General features: G+C 45.2%; 1 protein-coding gene across 1 annotated transcript in view; it reads right to left on the minus strand.

Annotated features, from left to right (window-relative positions):
• Positions 1–10,501: 10,501 nt before the first annotated feature.
• The window catches only part of LOC142817524 (uncharacterized), a 95,007-nt gene continuing 81,380 nt past the window's right edge, over positions 10,502–24,128 (minus strand). The window contains exons 7-8 of the mRNA XM_075894553.1: positions 13,960–14,202; positions 10,502–11,854 (exon numbers count right to left, since the gene is read on the minus strand). Of these exons, the coding sequence (XP_075750668.1) occupies positions 11,481–11,854; positions 13,960–14,202 (617 nt within the window). The 3' untranslated portion in view covers positions 10,502–11,480. The remainder of the gene's footprint in view (positions 11,855–13,959; positions 14,203–24,128) is intronic.

A 24,128-nucleotide genomic window follows, 5' to 3' on the forward strand; every position in this document is an offset into this window, starting at 1 on the left:
AAAGGATCCCGAACCAACGTTAGACGTCCACTTCAGTCGAATTAGCCAGAGCATTGTCAGCATTATACACATGTATGTCACACACTTTTGTGACGGATAACATTGTGTATGCTTTCTGGGAGTAGACAATCGCCCGCCTGCCGGCAGAATTGTGCGTGAGGAACTTGGCCGGCAGTTTTTCGTCATTACCTGGCTGTAGTCACATGGCTATTGTCGACTTCGTCTAGCAAAACGTGGTCTGTCGGCACGGGCATCTGTCAGGGTTTCTTTTCACGAGCGGCCGTCAAGTGAAGAGAGCCAGCAGTTTACACAAGTAGAGCTATTTGCCGGTAGTTTCATTTATTTGCGGCCTATCTAGCACACTGTAGCATAACCGCCACCGAAGGCCCAATGCCGCGTCCACATAAAGTGGTCGTACGGGCTGTTTGCTTCCGCGAGCGGCCGGCCGCAGTTTCCGCGGGGACAGTTATTTACCGCTTTTTTGAGTTGACCACGCCATAGCCTGCTTTGGAAACATCATGTGACTACTACGAGCTAGTAGTTGTTTGATCGACAGTTCGCTTTTGCGAGCAGCCAGCTGTCATAAGAACGCCGGCATTTTGCGCGGGGACAAGTGTAGTAGTCACAGCATGTTTTCAAATCAAGCTATGGCGGGATTAACTAGAACTATGCCGTCTAATAACTAAAATGCCTGCGAATTCAGTGACTGCATACTGGAATACAGGAATGCAAAACGCTTCCGTGACTGCATACAGGAATCGCATGAGAAAACGACGTCGTCAAACTTAGAGTTAAAAAAAAACGGCGCGAAAAAAATAAGAAGTTACGGAAAGACTCCTGACACCTGTCTTTAATCTTTTAAGCCCGCACAGTACACATATCAGCTCCGCGAGATTTTCCGCAGCCACGTTGGATAAATAGATGTTATCGTCTAACCATTCCAGTTAAAACTCGCCTTGTTTTACGCGCGTATAGCATTCGTCAGTGCTTTTGTATTGCATGAATCTCATAGCATTCATTGTACGCCGAAAGTAGCGCAGGCGCACGATTTGCATTTCCAAACTTTGGCCAATACGCGGTGGTAGCCTCCGAGATTGCAAGTGCGTGGCGGGTTTCTGTAATCTCGGAGGCTATGTGCGGTGCCACTTATTTTCACTTTAGTTAGTAGATGGCAGCACACTGCAAGCGATTCCTTATTTGCCGGTATTTGACCGAATGGATCTACACCCTCAGATTAATGTCGTGGGTGACGCCGTACGTGCTAGTGTTGTGCGTGGTGAACGACGCGTTGTTGGTGCTATCGAAGTCGTTTGACGGAGAGAATTCATCAGGTTACTTTCAGCAGTGATGTTCAAAGAAACTGTCTTGACGTGGAGAATTTTTCGCTGGACGTCGGTGGTTGTCAACGCGCTGAGTGACAGCGGCGATGAACGATCAGCTGCTAGCTCACTAGCAGAGAGTTGCGCTTCACGTCCCGTCATGCGTTATTGTTTTACATGCTCGTAAGTCACTTTTATTGTATTTATTGTATTATATTGTCACGGCGTCGTGACGTGGCCGAAGACAGGAGACTTCGTGTTGGGGTTTAACTGTTTATTTGGGCGAACCTGTGCCCGGTAAACGGAAAGTCCAATTACAGCAGCAGTCTCGCACAGATAGCAGTCTCGGACTGATAGCGGCGAACGGAGCGTCGGCCTTCGATCAACAACTGACAAGCGGCGAAGCGCGTCGGCATTTATACTCCCGCCGTCGAATGTTCTAGCGCTACCGCTGGCGGCGGCGTACGTTCCAGAACAATCTGTACCATTCGCACAGTGGGCGTGATCTTATCGAAATGATCTACTACAGTCCGGAACCCTCTCGAAAACTGCAGGCGCGGTTTGCGCTGAGAATCGTGTGGTGTTTTGGGACGATAACAAAAGCTTGGGAAATGGAACGTGGCATTGCCCCCCTCTGGAAAAGGCATCGTCTCGATGCTTTAACTAAAGATGAAGGTACAATAATAATGCAAGAAAGTACAATGAATAAATTACAATACAACAATTATACAAAAAAAGCACTGTTTCAGTTTGTTAACGCGCATGAAACGGCTTTAGGCGTGCGACATGGACGACTTCAGGTCGCGATCGGCGTCGTTGAGAGTTCGTGATGCCGTCGGGGACAACCTCGTAATCAAGTGGGCCGAGACGTCGAACCACCCTGTACGGTCCGAAGTACCGTCGCAGAAGCTTTTCACTTAGTCCACGTCGGCGTATCGGCGTCCACACCCAAACACGTTCACCGGGCTGGTATTCCACGAAGCGTCGTCGAAGGTTGTAACGGTGGCTGTCGGTCGTCTGTTGATTCTTGATACGGAGCCGCGCAAGTTGTCGGGCTTCTTCGGCGCGATGAAGGTACTCGCTCACATCGAGGTTTTCTTCGTCGGCGACGTTGGGTAACATGGCATCGAGCGTCGTTGTCGGGCTCCTTCCGTAGACCAATTTGTATGGAGATATCTGTGTCGTCTCCTGCACCGCCGTGTTGTATGCGAAGGTCGCATACGGAAGAATGGCGTCCCACGTCTTGTGTTCGACATCGACGTACATTGACAGCATGTCGGCGATCGTCTTGTTAAGCCGCTCGGTGAGGCCGTTGGTCTGTGGGTGGTACGCTGTCGTCCGGCGGTGGTTTGTTTGGCTGTATGCCAAGATCGCTTGAGTTAAGTCGGCAGTGAATGCAGTTCCTCTGTCGGTGATAAGGACCTCCGGGGCGCCGTGACGTAGGACAATATTTTCGACGAAGAACTTAGCTACCTCGGATGCACGGCCTTTTGGCAGGGCTTTTGTCTCGGCGTAGCGGGTGAGGTAGTCGGTAGCTACCACGATCCACTTGTTTCCGAAAGCCGACGTCGGGAACGGCCCCAGTAGGTCCATACCAATCTGCTGGAAAGGTCGGCAAGGTGGATCTATTGGCTGCAGAAGTCCCGCTGGCCTTGTCGGCGGTGTCTTGCGTCGCTGACAGTCCCGGCATGTCCTCACATAACGAGTGACGTCGGTGGTAAGACGCGGCCAGTAGTACCTTTCTTGTATCCTCGCGAGCGTGCGAGAAACACCGAGGTGCCCTGCCGTAGGATCGTCGTGCAGGGCCTGCAGGAGTTCTGGTCGCAGAGCTGAAGGCACCACAAGGAGGTACTTAGCCCGAAGCGGTGAAAAGTTTTTCTTTTGTAGAAGACCGTTTCGTAGAAAAAACGACGCAAGTGCGCGCTTGAATACCTTCGGGACTTCGGCGGTCCTGCCTTCGAGGTATTCTATTAGGGCCTTAAGTTCCGGGTCGGCCCGCTGTCGTTCAGCGAAGTCGTCGGTAGTGATCGTTCCCAAGAAGTAGTCGTCATCCGGGTCGTCCGGTAGCGGTTGGTCGACAGGCGCACGAGAGAGACAGTCGGCGTCGGAGTGTTTTTTTGCCGGACTTGTAAATGACAGTAATGTCATATTCTTGAAGTCTCAGGCTCCATCGTGCGAGGCGATCTGAAGGGTCCTTCAAAGTGGCTAGCCAACACAAGGCGTGGTGGTCGCTCACAACTTTGAAGGGCCTGCCGTAGAGGTATGGGCGAAATTTCGACGTAGCCCAGATGATGGCGAGGCACTCCTTTTCTGTTGTGGAATAATTTGCTTCTGCTTTGGATAGCGATCGGCTGGCGTAACTAATAACCCTTTCAAGTCCGTCAGCCCTCTGCACAAGAACGGCGCCAAGACCTACGCTGCTTGCGTCCGTATGTATTTCTGTCTCGGCGAATTCGTCGAAATGGGCAAGTAACGGAGGCGTCTGGAGGCGATGTTTAAGCTCCTGGAAAGCGTGTTCCTGTGGCGTTTCCCACTTGAACTCCACGTCGGCCTTGGTAAGGATAGTGAGAGGATCGGCGATGCGGGCGAAGTTTTTCACGAACCGCCTATAATAGGCGCACAGGCCCAGAAATCGGCGCACGGCTTTCTTGTCAGTGGGCGGCGGGAAGTCGGCGATGGCGGCTGTTTTCCGTGGATCAGGACAAACTCCAGACTTGCTGATAACGTGCCCCAGAAACAAGAGCTCTTCATACGCAAATCTGCACTTTTCTGGCTTCAGTGTGAGTCCGGAAGTCTTGATGGCTTGAAGTACAGCTTCAAGGCGCCGAAGATGCTCGTCGAAACTCGAGGAAAACACGACGACGTCGTCCAAGTACACAAGGCAAGTCTGCCACTTCAATCCTGCCAGTACTGTATCCATAACGCGTTGAAAAGTGGCAGGCGCTGAGCAAAGGCCGAAGGGCATCACCTTAAACTCGAAGAGGCCGTCCGGTGTTATAAACGCCGTCTTCTCTCGGTCTCTTTCGTCGACTTCGATTTGCCAATAGCCAGTCTTAAGGTCCATTGACGAAAAGTACTTGGCGTTATGGAGCCGATCAAGTGCGTCGTCTATTCGTGGGAGAGGATACACGTCCTTTCTTGTGATTTTGTTCAGGCGGCGATAATCGACGCAGAAACGTAGGGTCCCATCCTTTTTCTTCACTAACACCACGGGGGATGCCCATGGTCTCTTGGACGGCTGGATAATGTCATCCCGCAGCATTTCATCAACTTGTCTCTTCATGGCCTCACGTTCTCGCGTCGAAACCCTGTACGGACTCTGACGGAGTGGTCTGGCATTTTCTTCGGTTATGATGCGATGTTTTGTGATTGGGGTCTGCCGAATTTTCGATGCCGACGAAAAGCAATCTTCGTATTGCAGGAGCAGGGCCTTGAGCTGTTCTTGCTTATCGTTCGGAAGTCTGGGATTGACTTCGAAAGCTATGGGAGGGGCTTGGTTCCTCTGAGCGGGTGCCGCAGAATCGGCGAGGGCGAAAGCACTGGTGGCTTCGACAATTTCTTCGATGTATGCGACCGTTGTTCCTTTGTTCACATGTTTGTACTCATTGCTGAAATTCGTGAGCATAACCGTTGCTTTGCCTCCCCGCAGCTCTGCAATTCCTCTTGCGACGCAAATATTTCGGGTGACCAACAGATGCTGACTGCCTTCGACGACGCCTTTGAAGTCAGGTGATTCAGGAGCGCCGACTGAAATAATGACGCTTGAGCGAGGTGGAATGGTGACTTGTTCTTCCAGCACATTCAAGGCATGGTATCCAGACGGCGTGCGCAGCGGTAGTGCTTCATCTGTGGATAACGTTATCGACTTTGTTTTTAGGTTGATGACAGCACCATGGAGGCATAAGAAGTCCATGCCAAGGATGACATCTCTCGAGCAACGCTGTAGGACTATGAAGTCTGTAGGATAAATACGGCCGTTAATGGTGACTCTCGCTGTGCAGATTCCTGCAGGCGTTACAAGATGACCTCCGGCTGTGCGGATTTCAGGGCCTTTCCAAGCTGTCCTAACTTTCTTTAACTTCGCGGCGAACGACCCACTGATGACAGAATAGTCGGCTCCAGTATCGACGAGAGCGGTCACACTGTGGCCGTCGATAAGAACGTCGAGGTCGCTAGTTCGCCGTCTCGCATTACAGTTAGGGCGTGGCGTCGGGTCACGGCTGCGTCGGCTTGTTCCGCTGCTTCCATGTTGCGTCGTCCGGCCACCTTCGGTAAGTGAGCTTTTGCCTTCAGGGCTTTGCCTGGTTGGTGTTGTGTTCAAAAAGCTCCGTCGCGGCGGCGTCGTCGTCGTCGGAGGATCTTCGGAAGTTCGTCGCACAGCAACCGCACCTCCATCGGTTGCTGCCCTTAGTTTCCCGGATACGGGCTAGGAGACCGGCCCCGCGTTGGGCCAGAGTACTGTCGGTGGTGCGGTGACGTGCGGCGGCTGGGCGACGGCGAACGCGAAGGGCTTCGTGGTGTCCACCGAGTTCCTGTCAGGTAGTCGGCGATGTCACGTGGTCGTTCTCCTGGCTGCGGACGTGGTGCATCGACGGCGAAGCCACGCAGTCCCATCTGTCGGTACTGGCAACGGCGGTAAGTGTGCCCGGCCTCGCCGCAGTGGAGGTGCTGCTTCGTTCATGTACCGCACGCCCCCGTCAAGCCGTGTACCCAGCACCTCCACCAGATGTCACGGGGTCGTGACGTGGCCGAAGACAGGAGACTTCGTGTTGGGGTTTAACTGTTTATTTGGGCGAACCTGTGCCCGGTAAACGGAAAGTCCAATTACAGCAGCAGTCTCGCACAGATAGCAGTCTCGGATTGATAGCGGCGAACGGAGCGTCGGCCTTCGATCAACAACTGACAAGCGGCGAAGCGCGTCGGCATTTATACTCCCGCCGTCGAATGTTCTAGCGCTACCGCTGGCGGCGGCGTACGTTCCAGAACAATCTGTACCATTCGCACAGTGGGCGTGATCTTATCGAAATGATCTACTACAGTCCGGAACCCTCTCGAAAACTGCAGGCGCGGTTTGCGCTGAGAATCGTGTGGTGTTTTGGGACGATAACAAAAGCTTGGGAAATGGAACGTGGCAATATCTTTTAGCAAGCTCAAAATAAAAGCATACTTCTTTTGTGCATTGAATGTATCCCACTTACAGGGGATGTTAAAAAGCGCCGCATGTCGCCAACACGCTCGAGCTCGACCAGAGAAGCGAAATAAAACAATGAAATATGCAGCTACAGCTACAGTCAACGCTAACTTCTGCTTCACTTCACCGGTGCCGTTCGAACGACGTTGTTGCTCGACAAATTTTCGCAATTTCGACGTTTCAAAAAGCGTACGCGTGTCGATATCCTTGTTTCGAACGCGCTGATGGAACCTGCAACATTCGAGTACAGGGAATTGCGCATTGTTAGCCTGATCATAGCTGTGACAAAAGCGCTACTTTATGGGAAGTTAAAAGCTTGTGTTCCGTTGAAACTGCGTGATGTTAACGTGCAAGTAATGACGACGGCGTAATATGTTTACAAACCATCCCTACGTTAAACATTCGGTCCTGTGCAGACGCGACGGCACGCTACTCGCTAGTGTACTGCGGCAAATCCGCCAGACAGGCTCGGCACTAATGATCTCGGAGTGCCGTTCAGTTCATACGTAAAATCTAGTTCACACAGTTTTCTGTACCACGCACAGGATTACACAAAGCATTGTTGATACATGGTCGACCAGCTTACACCACCAACCTTTGCGCTGCGGCACGAAATGAGGTAGCGAACATTTAGCAGTTCCTACCGGTTGAGAAAGTACTTCGATTTGATATAAATTCGTTTGACGATCAAGGGTTCATCCGGTCAAAACGGCAAGGGGAGTACGTCCGTGCGTCCTATCCTTACTTATGCGAGTTCACGGGGTGATCATCCTTCCGCAGCCATCTTCGATTGCACGGCGTGCCACCTATAGCCCGTGGACATTGCGAATAATTGGGTTCTTTTATATTCCAGGACCATGATATGATTGTAAAAGATGCCGTTGGAGAGGGTTTCGCAAACTTTGACCACTTGGGGCTCCTTAACCTGCAGCTAAATCTAAAGCAAGTGAGCCTCAAGTATATTGCCTCCATTTGAAAGGGGCCGCCTCGCCTGTGACTCAATTCCGAGACCTCCAGGTAAGCAGTCAAGCCCGATAACCACCAGAATCACTGTGGCGGGTCCCCATGATCAAGCTACGCAACTTGAATCGAGGGTCGTCTCTGAAATCAATCATTGAATTAAAATATCATTCATTCCATTCTATTTAATTTTAAATCCTTAATAATACAAAGCTTCAAAAACAAAAGTAAACCGCGTCAAAGAAAAATTATAAACAAAACGAAAAGAATTGGGAATAAAAATGTAACAACTTATATACATATGAAGATGCACTGTTAACTAAATTCAACCGAATGTAGTATTACCTTCGAGAAGGAAGGAGTTAAGGAAGGAAGGAAGAAAGGAAGGAAGGAGAGAAGGAGGGAAGGAAGAAAGGAAGGAAGGAGGGAAGGGAGGAAAGAGGAAAGAAAGTAGTGAAGGAAGGAAGGAAGGAAGGAGGAAAGGAAGGAGGGAAGGAAGGAGGGAAGGAAGGAGGGAAGGAAGGAAGCGAAGAGAGAAGGCAGGAGGATAACCAGAGAGAAATCGGGTTGGCTACCCTACGCTGGGGAATCAGGGAAGGGGACAACAGAGCTGAGAAAGAGGGAAGAGCGAAGAGAAGGAAAATAAAAATAAAACGAGAACAAAGTAGAAAATATGTGCACACGGTGTACATTGCACGCATGATGAAGTAAGAAATGCTGTATGCTGGAAGAAAGTAAGTCATTATTTGAAATGAGAACGATATCAGAGGGAACGTGATTCCAGCCGTTGAACGAGCGTGGGACAAAAGAATGATATCAAGTATTATTGAGGCAGCTAATGACGTGTACCTAAGGCACGTTATCTCAACGAGTTGAGTGATCAGACGGTGTTGTAAAAAACTGAGTTTTCAAAACCGGGTGAATGAATATTTGAATAAAAACTTCAAGACCAAATGCTTCTCGACGCGATTCAAAGGACTGCAAAGAATTGCCGTGTTTCATTATCGTGACACTCCTAGTGCAATGGTAGTTAGATAAATGAAGCGTGTTTCGTTATCTTGTACAATTTCAAACAGATCAGTAAAGTTCAATTGAAAATGTTTCCTAATGGAGCTTGATATTCGAGTTTTCAACGTACCAGTGCATTCATATTCACCATCACTCCAGTCCTCGCAAACCTTCAGAAGTCTGCTGCTTGAGAATAGATAGATAGATTTATTTCCAGAAATACAAAGATTCTGGCGGATACCATCGACTAAAAGCTGTTGTCAAACAGCTTGACGGGGTCGATGGTCCGTTACAAGGCATATGTGGCAAATGTACACAACAATATCTGAAATTATTGAAAAACAATGAAAACAAAAATTCAATGCAGAAGAAGACAGGAAATCATACACAATTTGCTCTGACAAGTGAAACATAGAAAACAATAATAGTAATACGTTAAGTCATCACATGTTAACAAAGAGAGTCCTGAGTTCCTTGGCTGAGAAGCACTTGACGTCTTTGTATTTATTTAAAATATGCGGCAAGTTGTGCTCTAATGATTGTAGCCTATAATTATTGCGAAATCTAGGAACATACCACATGTCACTGTTTCTAGTATTGGCGGAAGTGATTCTAGGTGTCAACGATGCAGTCGACGCAAGAAAATTATGAAGATATTTTTTAGAGAAATAGAAGGAATAAAGTAGGCGAAAAGTGTAAAGATGTTCTATTTTAATGATTCTATGATTTAGGAAAGGTGGCCGTGTTGTCTCTAAGAAGCCCATATTGTCAATGTGCCGAATCATCCTTTTTTGCAGTAAAAATAATTTCATAATGTTTGTTTTCCCAGTAGTCCCCCAGACTAAGCTACAATAACTTAAATGAGAAAAGAATAGAGCATAATAAATGTTAAGTTTTGCTTTCGGTGGAAGAAGATACCTACATCTAGATAAAGCACCTGTTATAGCTGACAGTTTTTTACAGATATTTTCTACGTGTTTATCCCAAGTAAGATGCGAAGAAAAAGTAACGCCTAGTAATTTATGTTCATCAACAATTTGAAGTTCTTTACCAGCAAATAATAACGTTTGTTGGCAAGTCAGAGATTTGTTTTTAGCGCGAAATAACATTACTTTAGTTTTTGTAGGATTTATTTTAAGGCAGTTAGCAATCGACCATTGAGATAACTTAACCAGTAGATCGTTGCATTGTCTTATTAATTTCTGTGAATCCGGACCAGAAACAAGAAGTGTAGTGTCATCCGCGTATATGATAAATTGAACAGAGGTGGTAATATTAGTAATGTCATTAACATAGACATTAAAGAGCAGCGGACCTAATACACTACCCTGTGGTACACCGTTTATTATGGGAAGAAAACATGATTTTTCGTCTCTTATGCAAACAGATTGTTTGCGATCAGTTAAATAAGACTCGAATAATGTTAATGGAATACCTCTTAGGCCATTCTGTGATAATTTCCACAGTAGAATTTTGTGATTTATGCAATCGAAGGCTTTACTAAAATCAATGAAGAGCGCCAAGGTGAAAAGATTTCTCTCAATATTTTTCAGTACATATTCCTTGAGTGTGAGCAAAGCGGTTTCCGTTGACCTGCCTTTACGGAAGCCGAACTGGGCATCAGATAGAACACTGTGTCTGTCAAAAAAACTTGAAACACGCGAAAAAATAATCTTTTCTAAGCCTTTGGAAAATACTGGAATTATTGAAATTGGTCGATAATTTGACGTATCATTTCTGTCACCTCCTTTAAAAATAACAGTTACCCTACTCATTTTCATTTTTTCTGGGAAAATTCCATACTGTAAAGCCAAATTAAAGATGTGTGTTAAAGCTGGAGCAATGTATTCTAATACATACTTCACAGGCTTTATCTGTATGTCATCTATATCGAGAGCTTTACTATTCTTAAGATTCTTAAATGTGGTAAATACTTCATATTCATTAGTGGGATTTAAAAATAAGCTATTAGGAGTGGAAAGAAACGATGATGTATTTGGTGGAGCTTGTTGTGGTTGTTGTACCGCGCTTATGCTTGCAAAGTACTCATTAAAGTGATTAGCAAGTGCTAAACCAGAGATTTCGGTTTTATTGTGGATTAACTTCTCCGGCGCGGCAGAATGTTTCTCGCGACCAAGAACCTTATTTATTATGTTCCACAAGATATCAGGATGTTTACCCGTGGCGTCTGTAAACATACGCTCATGATAAGCAATCCTGGCACGCCTGAGTTGCGCATTCAGTTTGTTTCGATACTTTTTAAACATTATCAGCACCTCAGGCGAACGTGTAGCAAGAAAACTATGGTACAATTTATCTTTGTGTTTTATCATTTTAAAAAGTTCTTGCGTAATCCAGGGTTTTCTTATCTTTCTAGTCTTGAATGCAAGCGGCACCTTTATGGCCTTGCCTTCGGCAAGATTTTGGGTGCATAGAACCGCGCATACAAGTTCATGCAACGAATGCGTTCAATATATCAAGACATGGATGCGACTCACCGTCTGTGATGTTAAGCACATAATGGCCGTTTAATCGACGCCATGAGTGACATTTATCTCCTTCTCTCTCTCTCTAATTTGTATCCCCTTTACTCCCTTCTGCGTGCAAGGTAGCCTACTAGGCCCAGCCTTGGTTAACCTCCCTGCCTTTTTTTCATCCTTGTTCTCTCTCTCTCTCTCTCTGACTTGAGGGGTGTGAACAAAGTTTCGTAGTAGGTACCTTATCATATGGTTGCCACTGGTAATGATGTAGGTAATTTCCTTTTTCCAGCTCAAGTCAGATGCTATGTGAATTCCCAAGAATTCAAATTTCAACCGACACTTTCCTGACAGCGAAAAACAGTTAGGACACAGACATCATTACCGTAGTGGACTATAAAAGAAAATTGCATATGAAAAGCAAGTTTTCTGCTATTGCAAGGTAAATGTTTAACACGCGTTTTTTCGTGTTGTAAATATGCGATGGCATACATAATGTGGCTATAGCAATACACCTAATTACAATTAGAAAAACGAGTAGTTTCGAAACTTGGGCTTTGGCACGACGAGGACTCGAACCCAGTCGGACGTAAAATCGCTCCCGCTTAACGTGTCCGCTTTGCGTCGCACACTAGCAGGCTCCGTTGAGGTTGTGAACCACGTTGGTTTCGGCGACGTGGAGATCGCGTTGTGTACCGTCGTTGTATGGTTCGCAGCACCGGCGGCAGCCGGGATGAAGGCAGGTATTGTACTGAAGGCGGCCGCCATCATGACTTTGAGCCTGTCTCGAAGGACCCGTCGCTTCGTTGCTGGGGTTCTCGTCGTCGACCTTGTTTCGCGAATAGCATAGCGATGAAGAGCTTGCATGGACAGATCCTGCGCGGTCGTTGCGTCGGACGCTGCGCACAGGTTGTGAGGACAGTTATAGAGCTGCCAAGACTGAAGCTGCAGTAGAATAAAATATTGAAAAACAAGCGAGTAAAATGTTAGACAAAGTAATGTCTGTGCAGGTCCACCCATGTTAGTGTGCTTGAGCGTTAGAGGCTTTAGCAGAATTTGTGTATTATATTGAGCGATTTTTGTATATATATATATATATATATATATATATATATATATATATATATATATATATATATATATATATATATATATATATATATATATATATATATATATATAGATAGATAGATAGATAGATAGATAGATAGATAGATAGATAGATAGATAGATAGATAGATCAAGTGCTACGTGGCAGCGATGGGCAAAAAATGTGTTTTCTTCTCGCCGTAAGACTACTGGTGGCGCTGAGTGACACTGCCTAGTTCCAATGCACATATATACCTCAAAAAGTGCACGGTTGTATGGCCGCTGCTCCAGCTCAATTTCGAAAGCATCGGACGCGTTGCTCGAAGGTCACAAGTTTGATCCCTAGCAGCAGCTGGTTACCTTTTGGTCCACTTTCTTTTTCTCTCATTACGTACTGATTTGCGTCTTTGCCAACCACCGCCATTACCATATGATTCTGTAGCTCTGACTTCTTCCAAATAATAAAGCATGGCATGTAGCTGTTACCACCAAGGTTTCTTCTAAAATCTACCCATTGCACTCATGTCTAATACAAATTTTATTCACTCCCGATCTAAGCACACGCGCATATTAGGAGGTCGTACAGGTCACCTTACTGTGCATTAAATTTTTTATACTGTAAAACTTTCATAAGTAAAAGCCCAGATATTATTATAATATTATTATTATTAATAATAATAATATTATTATTGAATGCGAAGCATTTCTTAGCGAACTTCAGCCACTTTGAGCGTATCTATCTATCTATCTATCTATCTATCTATCTATCTATCTATCTATCTATCTATCTATCTATCTATCTGTCTATCTAGACACTTACGTTTGGGTTGTTTCAAGGTCAATCCTTTGACTTGTCGTGAACCAAAATTAGCAAGGGAGGGTAAGTTGGTTTGACGAATATGACGCGCTGGTGAAGACATGAATAATGTCACGATCCCGTATCATAAATCGTCAAACACTTCCCGTATTACAGTGGCACATACTCACGGGCGGGTATGTGCCGCTGGTATACGAGCATGTGCCACAGGTGATTGACACTTAGTATCCACCCAGCAACTACGAGAACCCACAGGGGCGATTTTAACGCATGCGTGTTAAGGAATACCCGACATCAGTAGCGTCGACCCAACGAAGGCATATAATAAATCTCAGTGTTAAGAAAAACCTGACATAGGCAGCGTTGGCCCACCGACGAATGCAAATAATAAATTTCAGGGTCCCAGCAGGAATCGAACCTAAGCATTTTGCCTGGTATTCAAGCATTCTACCACAGAGCTCGACAATTATCGGTTGTACTGTTCAAATAGACGCTAATCTTTGTGAAACTTCAATAGTTGTTGCAGCTCTGCCTACCTAATTTTCTAAACATTGCATATGCACTCCTTTGATACGGCCGTCACGTCAGGTTAACGGGAATTTCGGTTGGGTGCCATGCGCTGAAGTTGATTTATGTAGCAGTGTCAGGGCCTGCATCTTTGCGAGCATAAGCGCTCCATATTAGCTTCCGGCGTTGCTAATACGCATGTTCCACGTGGCATCGTTACGCAAGTGAAAACAACTGGTTATATAAATATCTACAACCCTTCAACATGTCTGCGCGTGCAACATTTGTACGTGTATTTAGCGTCATTTCATGACGTGTCACTCAATAATAAAATTGCAACACGGTCACCTTTCCTGCGTATGCTTGGCATAACGTCGATTCCCAGGTACGCGATATCTGCATTATTATTATTATTATTATTATTATTATTATTATTATAATTATTATTATTATTATTATTATACAGTATAAAGGTGTTAGCCAGATCACAGCAGAATGGAGTAATCGTTTTTTTACTATCGTTACACTGCCGCTTTGCCGGGTATCGAACCGCGGCTTCTTAGTGAAAAACTGGAACATCTCATGACTTACAACTAGTAGGTCTGAACCAAATGGTCCTCCTGGCACTCAGGTGCCTAAGCATTGTCCTGTCCAGAAAACTGCCTGACTGATCGTCTTCCGCGGATGGTCGATCGATGGTCGGCAGGGCGTACCAGACAGTGTCGAATGAATCGTCGCGTTCCAGATACGGTGGTGAAGAGGCGACGGGCTTGGTGAATTGTCGAATCATCCAGTTCATTGCCGGTTCTTTTTGCTCAGTAAGCGTGTGCTCATCTGCAAATAAAGATGCCATGGGTGCTAGTTGGTATGAGTTCACTGCTCTTCTCACGGTTATTCACGGTTATTCAATGCAAAGCATTCAATAACGAAATAATTGATTTCTGATACGTATGTATCCTTCTAGCCGTCTGCGCCCAGGTACTTTTGTAATCACCTCCTTAGCACAGTGTTGACCAAAATTTGTATGATAGGATAAGAGGTTCTGACTAGTACAGTTGTTTGGTCATGAAATCAATAACGTGAAAATAATGTCCCGCACGTCGCATATTTTCCTCCAGATACAATTGGCACAGACCAGAAACCACTGGCCGCGGTATGCCGGTGCAGCCGCAGTTGATTGACAGAAACTGAATAAAACATTGCTTTCTCACAAATGAATCGCTAGTGGTTGGACTTCCTAGTGCGTAAGACCATTGACTCTCCCAGCTGTCAGGAATTGACAAACCAGGGCTTTTTGCTGCACTCGATCAGAAGCGCACAGGGTCGCCTCTCACTCAACTATTTGATTATTGTTGGTCATTATCATCATGATCATAATCTTGACTACACCCACGTCAGGGCAAACGCTTTTCCCATGATCCGCCAACCAAACCAGCTCTGTGCTCTCTGCTGCGGCGTTATACCTGCAAACTTCTAATCTCATCTGCTCTCCCAATTTTCTGTCTCCTCTTCACGCGTTTGCCTTCGCTTGAAACCCAGTTAGCTACCCTTAAAAACCATAGCTTATCCTGTCGCGTCACGTGCCCAGCCATGTTCATTTTTTTCTTCTTGATTTAAACTATAATTTCCTTCAACCCCGTTTATTCCCCGACCAACTCTGCTGTATTCCTGTCTCTCAACGTTACACCTACCATTTTCATTTCCATCGCTTGCTGCGTCGTCTTTGATTTAGGCTGAACCCTCTTTGTAAGCCGTCTGGTTTGTTCTGCGTAGGCAAATGCCGACAATATGCAGCTTTTATATTCCTTCCTCTCGAAAAAGAGTGGTAGACTACCAGTCAAAATTTTAGAATGCTTGCCGGATGGTATCTATCCCGTTCTTATTCATCTTTTAAACTCATGGTTTGGTTCATTGTTACTATCTGTCCTATGCAGACGTATTTCTTCACAACTTAACCGATTTATTGAATTTGTTTTGTCACTGCCGAACCATAAAAATAAGGTGGTCTCCAAGAGGCGGGATTCCCATCACAGATTCTGATCTATCTTGAACAAGACATAAGGATTTGGAAAGCATGGCGATTCTAATCACCACCACGTGACCTGCGTTGCCTTATCCAAAATAAGATCAAGTGGTCTCAGAGGGAATGCAAGTGATTGGCAGTGTACATCAGCCCAGAAGTGGTGAGGACCGACGTTCATAAGTTCAGTGCAGGAGAATGAAGAGGAAAAAAACTTGACACAGCAGCATTGGCGTGCCGATTTTATTCGAGTAAGCAGGAATAAATCTTCAGCGTCTTATAGGGCAGCCAGGAATGTTTCACCACAGAGCTACAACACGTTTTGAGTATGTTTTTTTTTTAAAAAGTAACTATGGAGCCGTAATGTCAGTGTAACGTACATTCTCGTTGCATTGCTGGCAGTCTACCTTTATAGCAAAGCAACAAACATAGAACTTGTACTGCTGTGGAACAGGCATCATGTTAAGTTAACATCAGTATGTGGTTCTCGGGCTATGCTGAGATTTATATATCAATGTAGTAAACGCTACAATTGTGTTATTATGATTCATTAAGCTATGTAATAAAGTGTTGCCTTATGCAGGAGGAATACAATAACGAATGTTACGTACTGTATTAACATCAACCTACCGCGAAGTGTATTTTGTTTCGAGAATACTGCAGTTCATTCGTTCTGAATGCTAACGTTAAACCAGTGCAGTAATTGCCCTTTAAGCGCCAGTAGAGCTGACGTTACCGGGGTGGAATTCTCATGGTTTTCATTTAGTGGAACGACCGGTTGAGCTTCTACTGATCGGCTGCACCTATGCCAGCAGCACGCCGCCTGTTTCCGGTCTCTCTTGTGCAGCGTCTTTTTGACCTCACGAAGCTTTCACGACTACTTGCACGAATGAGAATGACGGAACGCGTTTCGCCGCAACGAATGCTGTCCCCAGAGATTCGCTCTCAAACGCACATTTCGGAGGCCCTGTCATAACTCTAATCATGTTAGCACTCGAAATAGATGTAACGTGGCCGCCCACGTGACGCACCTTGAAGGTCAATGCGTATTCCCTGCATCGTTCTTCAAACATCTCAACACATTTATACGCAAGTTCCGACTTGTCAAGCTTGTCTATAAGAGTCCTGTTACTGTAAATTTTGTCCATTTTCGTTGTCCTTTCGCAAGCATTGTGCTGGTGAGTTCGGTGTGTTGACAAGGTCGAGAAAGCCGTGACGGCACGGCTCACCACTTTTCGGGTAACCGAGTGCAGTCTCCCGAATGGTACATGTCCACTAGATGGACACCGGGAGAATAAATCTCTTGGTAAGTCCACATTGTGGACACAACACAGGCTCATGGCCAGGATTTATTTTTTTAGGGGGGGGTGGGGGAGCTGGTTGAAGTCATTTGTTGAAGGCCTCGAAAACACCTCTTTCTTTATTTGTCCTAGGCAGAACACTCCCTCCATTCAAATTCCGGAGAGGGCTCACGCGGACATCTAGGGATTTTTTTTTCAAGCCCAGCCTGGGTCTGACGCAACAGCTACACTTGTAAAAAATGCATCGATCCACCTCATGACGCTCAGCTTGCAACCACAAAGTGCAGCATAGACAGTTTCATGCAAACACTCACCGAGTGCTTTGCATGAAATCGATTAAACTGATTCCCAAAAGACGTGAGATCTACCTACTTTTACCTTTCACTTTTGCCTGTTCGTTTCTGCAATAGTAGGGTTTCCAAGAACCCCTGTACAATCGTGGCGAAATAACGTCCAACGTTATTAGGGATCTTACTGCCGGCTAATAAATTCAAGTGCCCCGTTAATGTGTCCCGATCACTTAGACAGAATAGATGTGACTGGAAACTAGCTTCAACATGATCCTAAAGAGAAAATATGTTACAAAGGATGATCTACATTTTACGCCCTGCGCAGCTACCATTCTAATTTTATCTTGAACGGAAAGGAAAAAAATCCGGCTTCAGTACTCGAAGAAGTAATGACAGAACTGCCATCGATGTTAGCCTTCAAATTAGGTTAATATGCAAAGTTAGGCTGCGGTACAGCGTGGTAACTTGAGTGGCTGTTGGGTGGTGTTCACCGAATGATGCGTATGCACTAAACTGCATAGTTGGCATTTGACAAAACCTGATGCGCCAGCAGCACTGGTGGTTGCGATAACGAAGCTGAAAATCACGGACTCTGGTTTGTCTCTCAATGCGCGGAAAAAGCAGCTTTGCATTAACCAACATTCGCATACGAATGACTGGTGAAAGCACGCCATAATTATCCAAATACAATAATGGAACTTTTGTTGTTTACTTTGCTGCGGTTTTCCAACGTACGGTCGAGACGTACTTTCCTATGTACCGTGTATATCGATTGCATTGTCACAATTAGGGGACATTAGTATGTGGTACCATCTCTTGACGGTTGCCATAACTGAATGCGAGGTAGGTGAAAAAAATATGTTGCATGGAAATAAAAAAGAGCCAGTTATCAAAAACGACTCTCGGTCATACGAAGTAGAGACCAACTGGAACATTCTAGTAACGATACAGTATCGCACTACAAATCGTGTGGTGTTTCAAAACAATTGAATTTACCTATCGCAAATACATCGTATGCTAATGTAAAATTTTAAACACGCTGGGAAGTCACGGGTTTTGTAGTGCGACACAGTGCATTTACCGGAATATTGAATTGAATAATTGAATTGAATTAAGTTTGTTGCGCAACAAGGTTGCGAGGAGACCAGGCAAAAAAGCTGCACTGAGCAGTTTCAGGAGAACCTGGCGACCTCACATACTGAGCTGTAACAGCAGTTCAAGGCATGCTCTATACCAACTGCATAAACAGTACAGCAGAAGCAGTAAGCAAACACGGTAAGAAATAGTGAACAAGGGTATTGCCTAAACATTTGAAAAACCGAGAAAAAAATACCCGTACTGATGGAGACAGCAAAGCAAAAAGAAACAACAGATGAACCTACGGCAACTCAGGAAATCATACGAATATGTATCGTAGGCTTTTCGGCGACAGAGTGGATACATCGAGACCATTTTCTTTGTGTACCCGATTTAAAAGAGTTGGTAAACAAAACTGTAGCGTTTGGTCACCGTATACAGTTCTGTTTTGGTTGACCTTCCGAGGTTCCATATTACAAAATCTATAAAAGCAATTATTTTGCTGCAAGGCTGCTAGTTGTATTAAAGAGTCATCATTCTTAATTTTAACCAGTCTATTTATGCGACAAGTTTACTTGTTGTCAAAGATTCAATTTTTATGGTACTGAGCTTTGTAAACATAGGAGATGTATGCAAAAGATAGAACACCCTGAAACGTATAGGCATATAGCTTTTTTTTTTTTTTTTTGAAGTAACTTGAGTCGCTGAACATTTTCGACTGTAGTGGTCCCCCCGACTAGAATTACACGTTGAACCAAAGAAAGCAACATTGAATTATGTAAAATTTTGTTAATAGATGTGAGCACATAACTGCAATGGCGACGCATAGTACCTATTGCTCTGTATAATTTACCAACTAAGCAATAATTCACTTGGCTATCCCATGCCATAGTTTGAGAGAAATATACGCCAAGTGATTTGAAAGGCAGCAGAATATCCATTTCAGTATTGTTTAATCAAAATGGGCTTAATTAAAATTGTTTACTACGTGGATGAAACAATATTGTTTTTGTTTTTCGAAATATAATTTTAAGGTAACTGCTCGTCATCCACTTGTGTGTACTTGCAAGCGTTTTGTTGGCTCAATTTCACATTTCAGAACCTGAGTCACCCTCAGAAAACATGCTTGTATCGTCTGCATAAATTGCGCACTTTGCCGATGGGTCAACATTTATGATGTCATTGATGTACAGTGTTAAGAAGTACGGAACCAATATGCTCCCCTGCGGGGCGCCTGTTGTCACGCATATCAACTCTGAACGGTCCACAGCTATATCTAAGAATTGAAATCTGTGTTCAAGGTAGGATGTAATTAGAGAATGAGCTACGCCTCTGACACCATGGTGATCAAGTTTTTTAAGCAGAACATTAGGACTTATAAGGTCAGAGTACTTTGAGAAATCGAGAAAAATAGCAAGCACCATTTTTTTCTCAAAGTTTTGCAATATAACCCCTTTTTGGGTAATAAGGGCTAATTCAGTTGACCTGTTTTTATGAAAATGGAATTTTGCAGGACTGTGGACTATGTCACTCCACCAACGTCCATGTGCTGTAGAGGAACGTACCCGCCTGCTCCTTTTGTACATCGTTCTGTTGCTTACTCTGATTTGGTTTGGTAGTTGAAGTGTGTAAGGGAGCAACCATTGTGACCTTTGTGGAACAGCAAGTTTTAATCAAATAAATGACTCACATATCCATATGCGAAGCGCATTCCTATCGAAGTATATAGGTGCTATGCTCCAAATACCACGCTTTCGTCTAAGGTACACTTACTGAGCTTACAGAAGTTAGTGGTCACCTGAAACCTACTGGACGGGGAAGTGCCTTCTTTTCTTGCTTAACCGGTTGAGAATAAGATGACTGATTCAAAGCATGTAGCTTCATAATATTGATTATACTTTGTGGGGTTTTACGGTCCAGAGCCACGATACGAATATCAGAAACGCCGTAGCGAAGGGCTCGGCAGATTCAAACATTTGGTGTTCCTTAACGCGCACTAATACCACACAGTGCACGGGCCTCCATCATTTTGCCACCATCAAAATGGCATTGCCGCGACTGGGATCGGACCTGCGGCCTTCGGGCTGGCAATTGAGCACCATTCTCACCGCTCCCCCGTGACGGACAAGGCTACGGGTTCACATCCGACCAACGCAAGAGGGTGAATATCCCTACGATTCATTTTATTGTATGCTATTATCACCAACCTACAAGCGGATACAATAATTTGGGGCTCCCATGCTTACATTTAGAAAATCGCTCCTCCTATTCAATTGTTTATGAAGACTCATACACACAGTGGGCAAGGAAGATATATGTCGTTATTATCGGTATGATTAGGAGTGTAAGTCTGCGCAACCGAAAGGAGGGGACACAAAAGGGGACGCAAAACCTCTCTTATGAGTCCCCTCTTCTGTCCCCTTCTGTGGGTAGAGCTGACTTTCACTGTAAATCATGTCGTGCCATTATTCCCAATTCTAGTGTTTTGTTATATCCACGCTTACAGATGTAAGAGAACTACAAAAACAAAGACAACAAATAAAACAATGCAGAAGCTGAGAATGTGAAGCTGTGAATGAAAGTTCTGGGTGCACGGATGGATGGCATGAAGCCTCGTGCTGAAAATATGCCCGCTTTGATGACGGAAGTATAATTTCAAGCATAATTTGCCCTCAATCAAAACTCATTACCACAGTGTATCACACCCGCCGTTTCTGAATATCTGCATACTAATTAAATACGCTCAAATACAAACAATATATTAAACTAAAGAGAGTGCCAGTAAAAAAAAGGGAGAGGGGGGGGGCTCCTAATACTTTGAAGCAAACACTGCTCACGTGTTTCCACTGCTTTTGAACCTTGGCTGATGCCACTTCTCGTAAGCGCATTAAGGCTCGGCTGAATTGGCGCAAAACTGCCGCGTCAGGATTTTTTTACGCCACTCTTTTGACTTTCAAAGGTATGCAAATCGTGAGTGCTAAGCGCCTCAACTCGAACGCTCTTCTTCTTTACAAGACGTTACTTTTCTTTTTTTTCCAAGGAGAAAAAAAACATTGCCAGTTCTAAGACATTTTTTTCATATTTTCATTGGCCGACTCGTGCAGGTTGCGGAGCGCGTATATTTTTAGATAGTTGCGCCGAGCTTGGCGAAAAAAATCATTGCATATTCATGGAGTGAATGAGGATGAGAGGGGCGAAGCATCCTTCAGTCCGTCTGTGCTTCCGTCCGTCCATGCGTCTGTCCTTGCGTTCGTCTGTGCGACCATTCGTTGTCCATGCGTCCGTCCATCCGTGTGTACATCAGTCCGTCTATGCGTCCACAAGTCTGTCTGCCAGTCCATGCATCCGCCCATGCGTCTGTCTGTCTGTGCACCCATCCGTCCGTTCGTCCATGCGTCCGCCCGTCTGCTAGCCTGTCTGTCCACCCGCCCATTTGTCCATCCATCCATCCGTCCGTCCGCCCGTCTGTCAATCTGTCCATCCGTCCGTCTGTTCATTTAGTGAACTCTGCAAGTACCACCATCTCGCATCTTTTAATCATATATTCTTCATTTACAAGTACCGCCATTCAGCGGTTATTCTAAAAACTAAACGAGTGGAGGCTGCTACTGCTACTACGACGACGACACGAGACATACGACCCACGGCGTAAGAAGGTTGGACCCTAAATAGACAAATCAGGGGCAGAAGTTGGCACAAAAGCATTTAAACGCCCTGCCCTGAGGCAGCGCGTTCACCATGCTGCCTTGTGGCAAATCAAACGACTGGGCTTTTTTAAATAGGTAGAGGACTAGTGGCTGCTTTTGTGTGTCATTCTGAGTACCCCGGGCATGTGCGCCTGAATCGAGCCCGCCAATGACCCCGCTCGGTGGGATAGAGAATGGCTAGATCCCACATACAGTGGGAATCGATGATATGCGAAGCACGAATAGAGGAGGCAGAACTGTCACAATAAAATCAGCGCAAGATTACGAGACGGACATGAATTCAGCCGTACATGACTTCGATATCATGAATATAATGCTAGCACCTGGCATATGTGTTCGTCGTCCATTTACGTCACGTAATACTAAATATGGTATATGTGAAGCTAGCGAAACGGCCGCAAGCGCACTATGAGCGTAGCAAGTGGTCATGTTTTACATGACACGCATGTCACGATTTCCACGTGAGGGCCTGTCACTTAGGTTCGCCATGCAGGCATGTCATACCATACCAGTTTTGCGATATGCCATCTAAATGAAACCACCGCAAGAGCAGCCAGACCATGAAATGTAAATCATGAAATTCATCACATGCATATCATAACTTTTGTCATGACAAGTCACTTTTGCTCGTCACACAATCATGTTCTGCCATACCAATTTTGGTATAGATCCTATTATACGAACGGCCAGGAGTGCTTTAGGTCATCGGTAGATAGATAGATTGATTGATTGTTGATTGATTTGATTGATTTGTGGGGTTTAACGTCCCAAAACTACTATATGATTATGAGAGACGCCGTAGTGGAGGGCTCCGGAAATTTCGACCACCTAGGGTTCTTTAACGTGCACCCAAATCTGAGCACACGGGCCTACAACATTTCCGCCTCCATCGGAAATGCAGCCGCCGCAGCCGGGATTCGATCCCGCGACCTGTGGGTAAGCAGCCGAGTACCTTAGCCGCTAGACCACCGCGGCGGGGCAGATAGATAGATAGATAGATAGATAGATAGATAGATAGATAGATAGATAGATAGATAGATAGATAGATAGATAGATAGATAGATTCAAACTCGCCTAAGTTCACTAAGAAATGCTTCGAATTCAAATCAAAATCATTACTATTAGATTAAATCGCTTACTATCGTAGATTCGCGAAGGCCCTTTGACGAATGTGCCAAAGAAGCATCTTGAGACGCTCTCTTATGGTCCTAAGTGTCAGCTCTAGTTCATTTGGTGAAACCTTGATGCCACCTACGCTGATTCCAGAAAGGATAGTCTGCGACGACCGCTCCGATGAGGCACAGATTCTTGTCTGTCCGGAAGTGCCGTCGGTGCTTGCGTGCTTGCCGAACAATCACTGCGTGTTCCGAGCAGAGCGGACTCGCGGCGCAAGAGGCTGTCATTTTGCTCGTTTCTCCTCGCGTCACGTGATCCTTCGCTCGTTACGACGGCCCATTCACACGCTCAACGCCGGAACGTCCAGCACCACCGACTGGCTGAGTGGAGCAGGAGACAATTAAAATGTGGTCAGTTAAAGTGCCTAGTCTACGATTGGTCCCGTTCAGGCTTGTTCACTTAGTGTGCACGTTGACAATCGCGGAAGCTTATAGCCAAATATAACAAGCACTGTCTTAGGAAGAATATTTGAAAAAAAAAAAGATCAGATAGCGCTTGCTCTTTTGTACAATGATGAAATGCAAGTCAGGTTGACTTTATATATGGTGGATCTGGTATAGCGAGCCTATAAGTTATGATTACAAACAATATTGAGACAATAAAAAGACAAGTTAATTTATCACTGCTTCTTTTGCGTGCGACTTGTCTTATCTCAACAACGCAGTATTCAAATTACGTTGTGCAGCGTACGAGCAACACTATGAACTAGGTACAAAAATAGCAGTAAGTCCGTTTCTTACGCAAGGGTCTTCGAGCCAGCATTGCCCACTTTATTGCCGCGTAAACGCAATCTTGCAGTTTTCTACTTAGTTTTATTACGACATGTTCATTTATAATCTTTTTTTTTGTCACAATAACACCGCTTTAGCGGATCCTGTCTGTTAGCCAGAGAGAAAGAGAAAGATGGTATGAAGAAAGGCATGGACGTCAAGCAGAAAGCAAGTGTCTGGTTTGCTACCCTGCACTGGCGAAGGCGAAATAGTAGACAGAAAAGTAAGGAAAAGAGAATGAGAGAAAGGAAGTGAGACGGAAGCTAAAACACACAAACACACTAAAAAGCCACAATCGTTCGACGAGGCGGGTTTATCGCAGAAACTTCAGGAGGGTCTTCGTCGCTTTTTGGCGTGAAGCTCGATCTTGTTTATCTACGCGCGCAGCGAACGTGATCCGGCAGAGCATAGCCACACAC

This window comes from Rhipicephalus microplus, chromosome 5 (genome assembly GCF_043290135.1).
Source record: "Rhipicephalus microplus isolate Deutch F79 chromosome 5, USDA_Rmic, whole genome shotgun sequence".
NCBI lineage: Eukaryota > Metazoa > Arthropoda > Arachnida > Ixodida > Ixodidae > Rhipicephalus > Rhipicephalus microplus.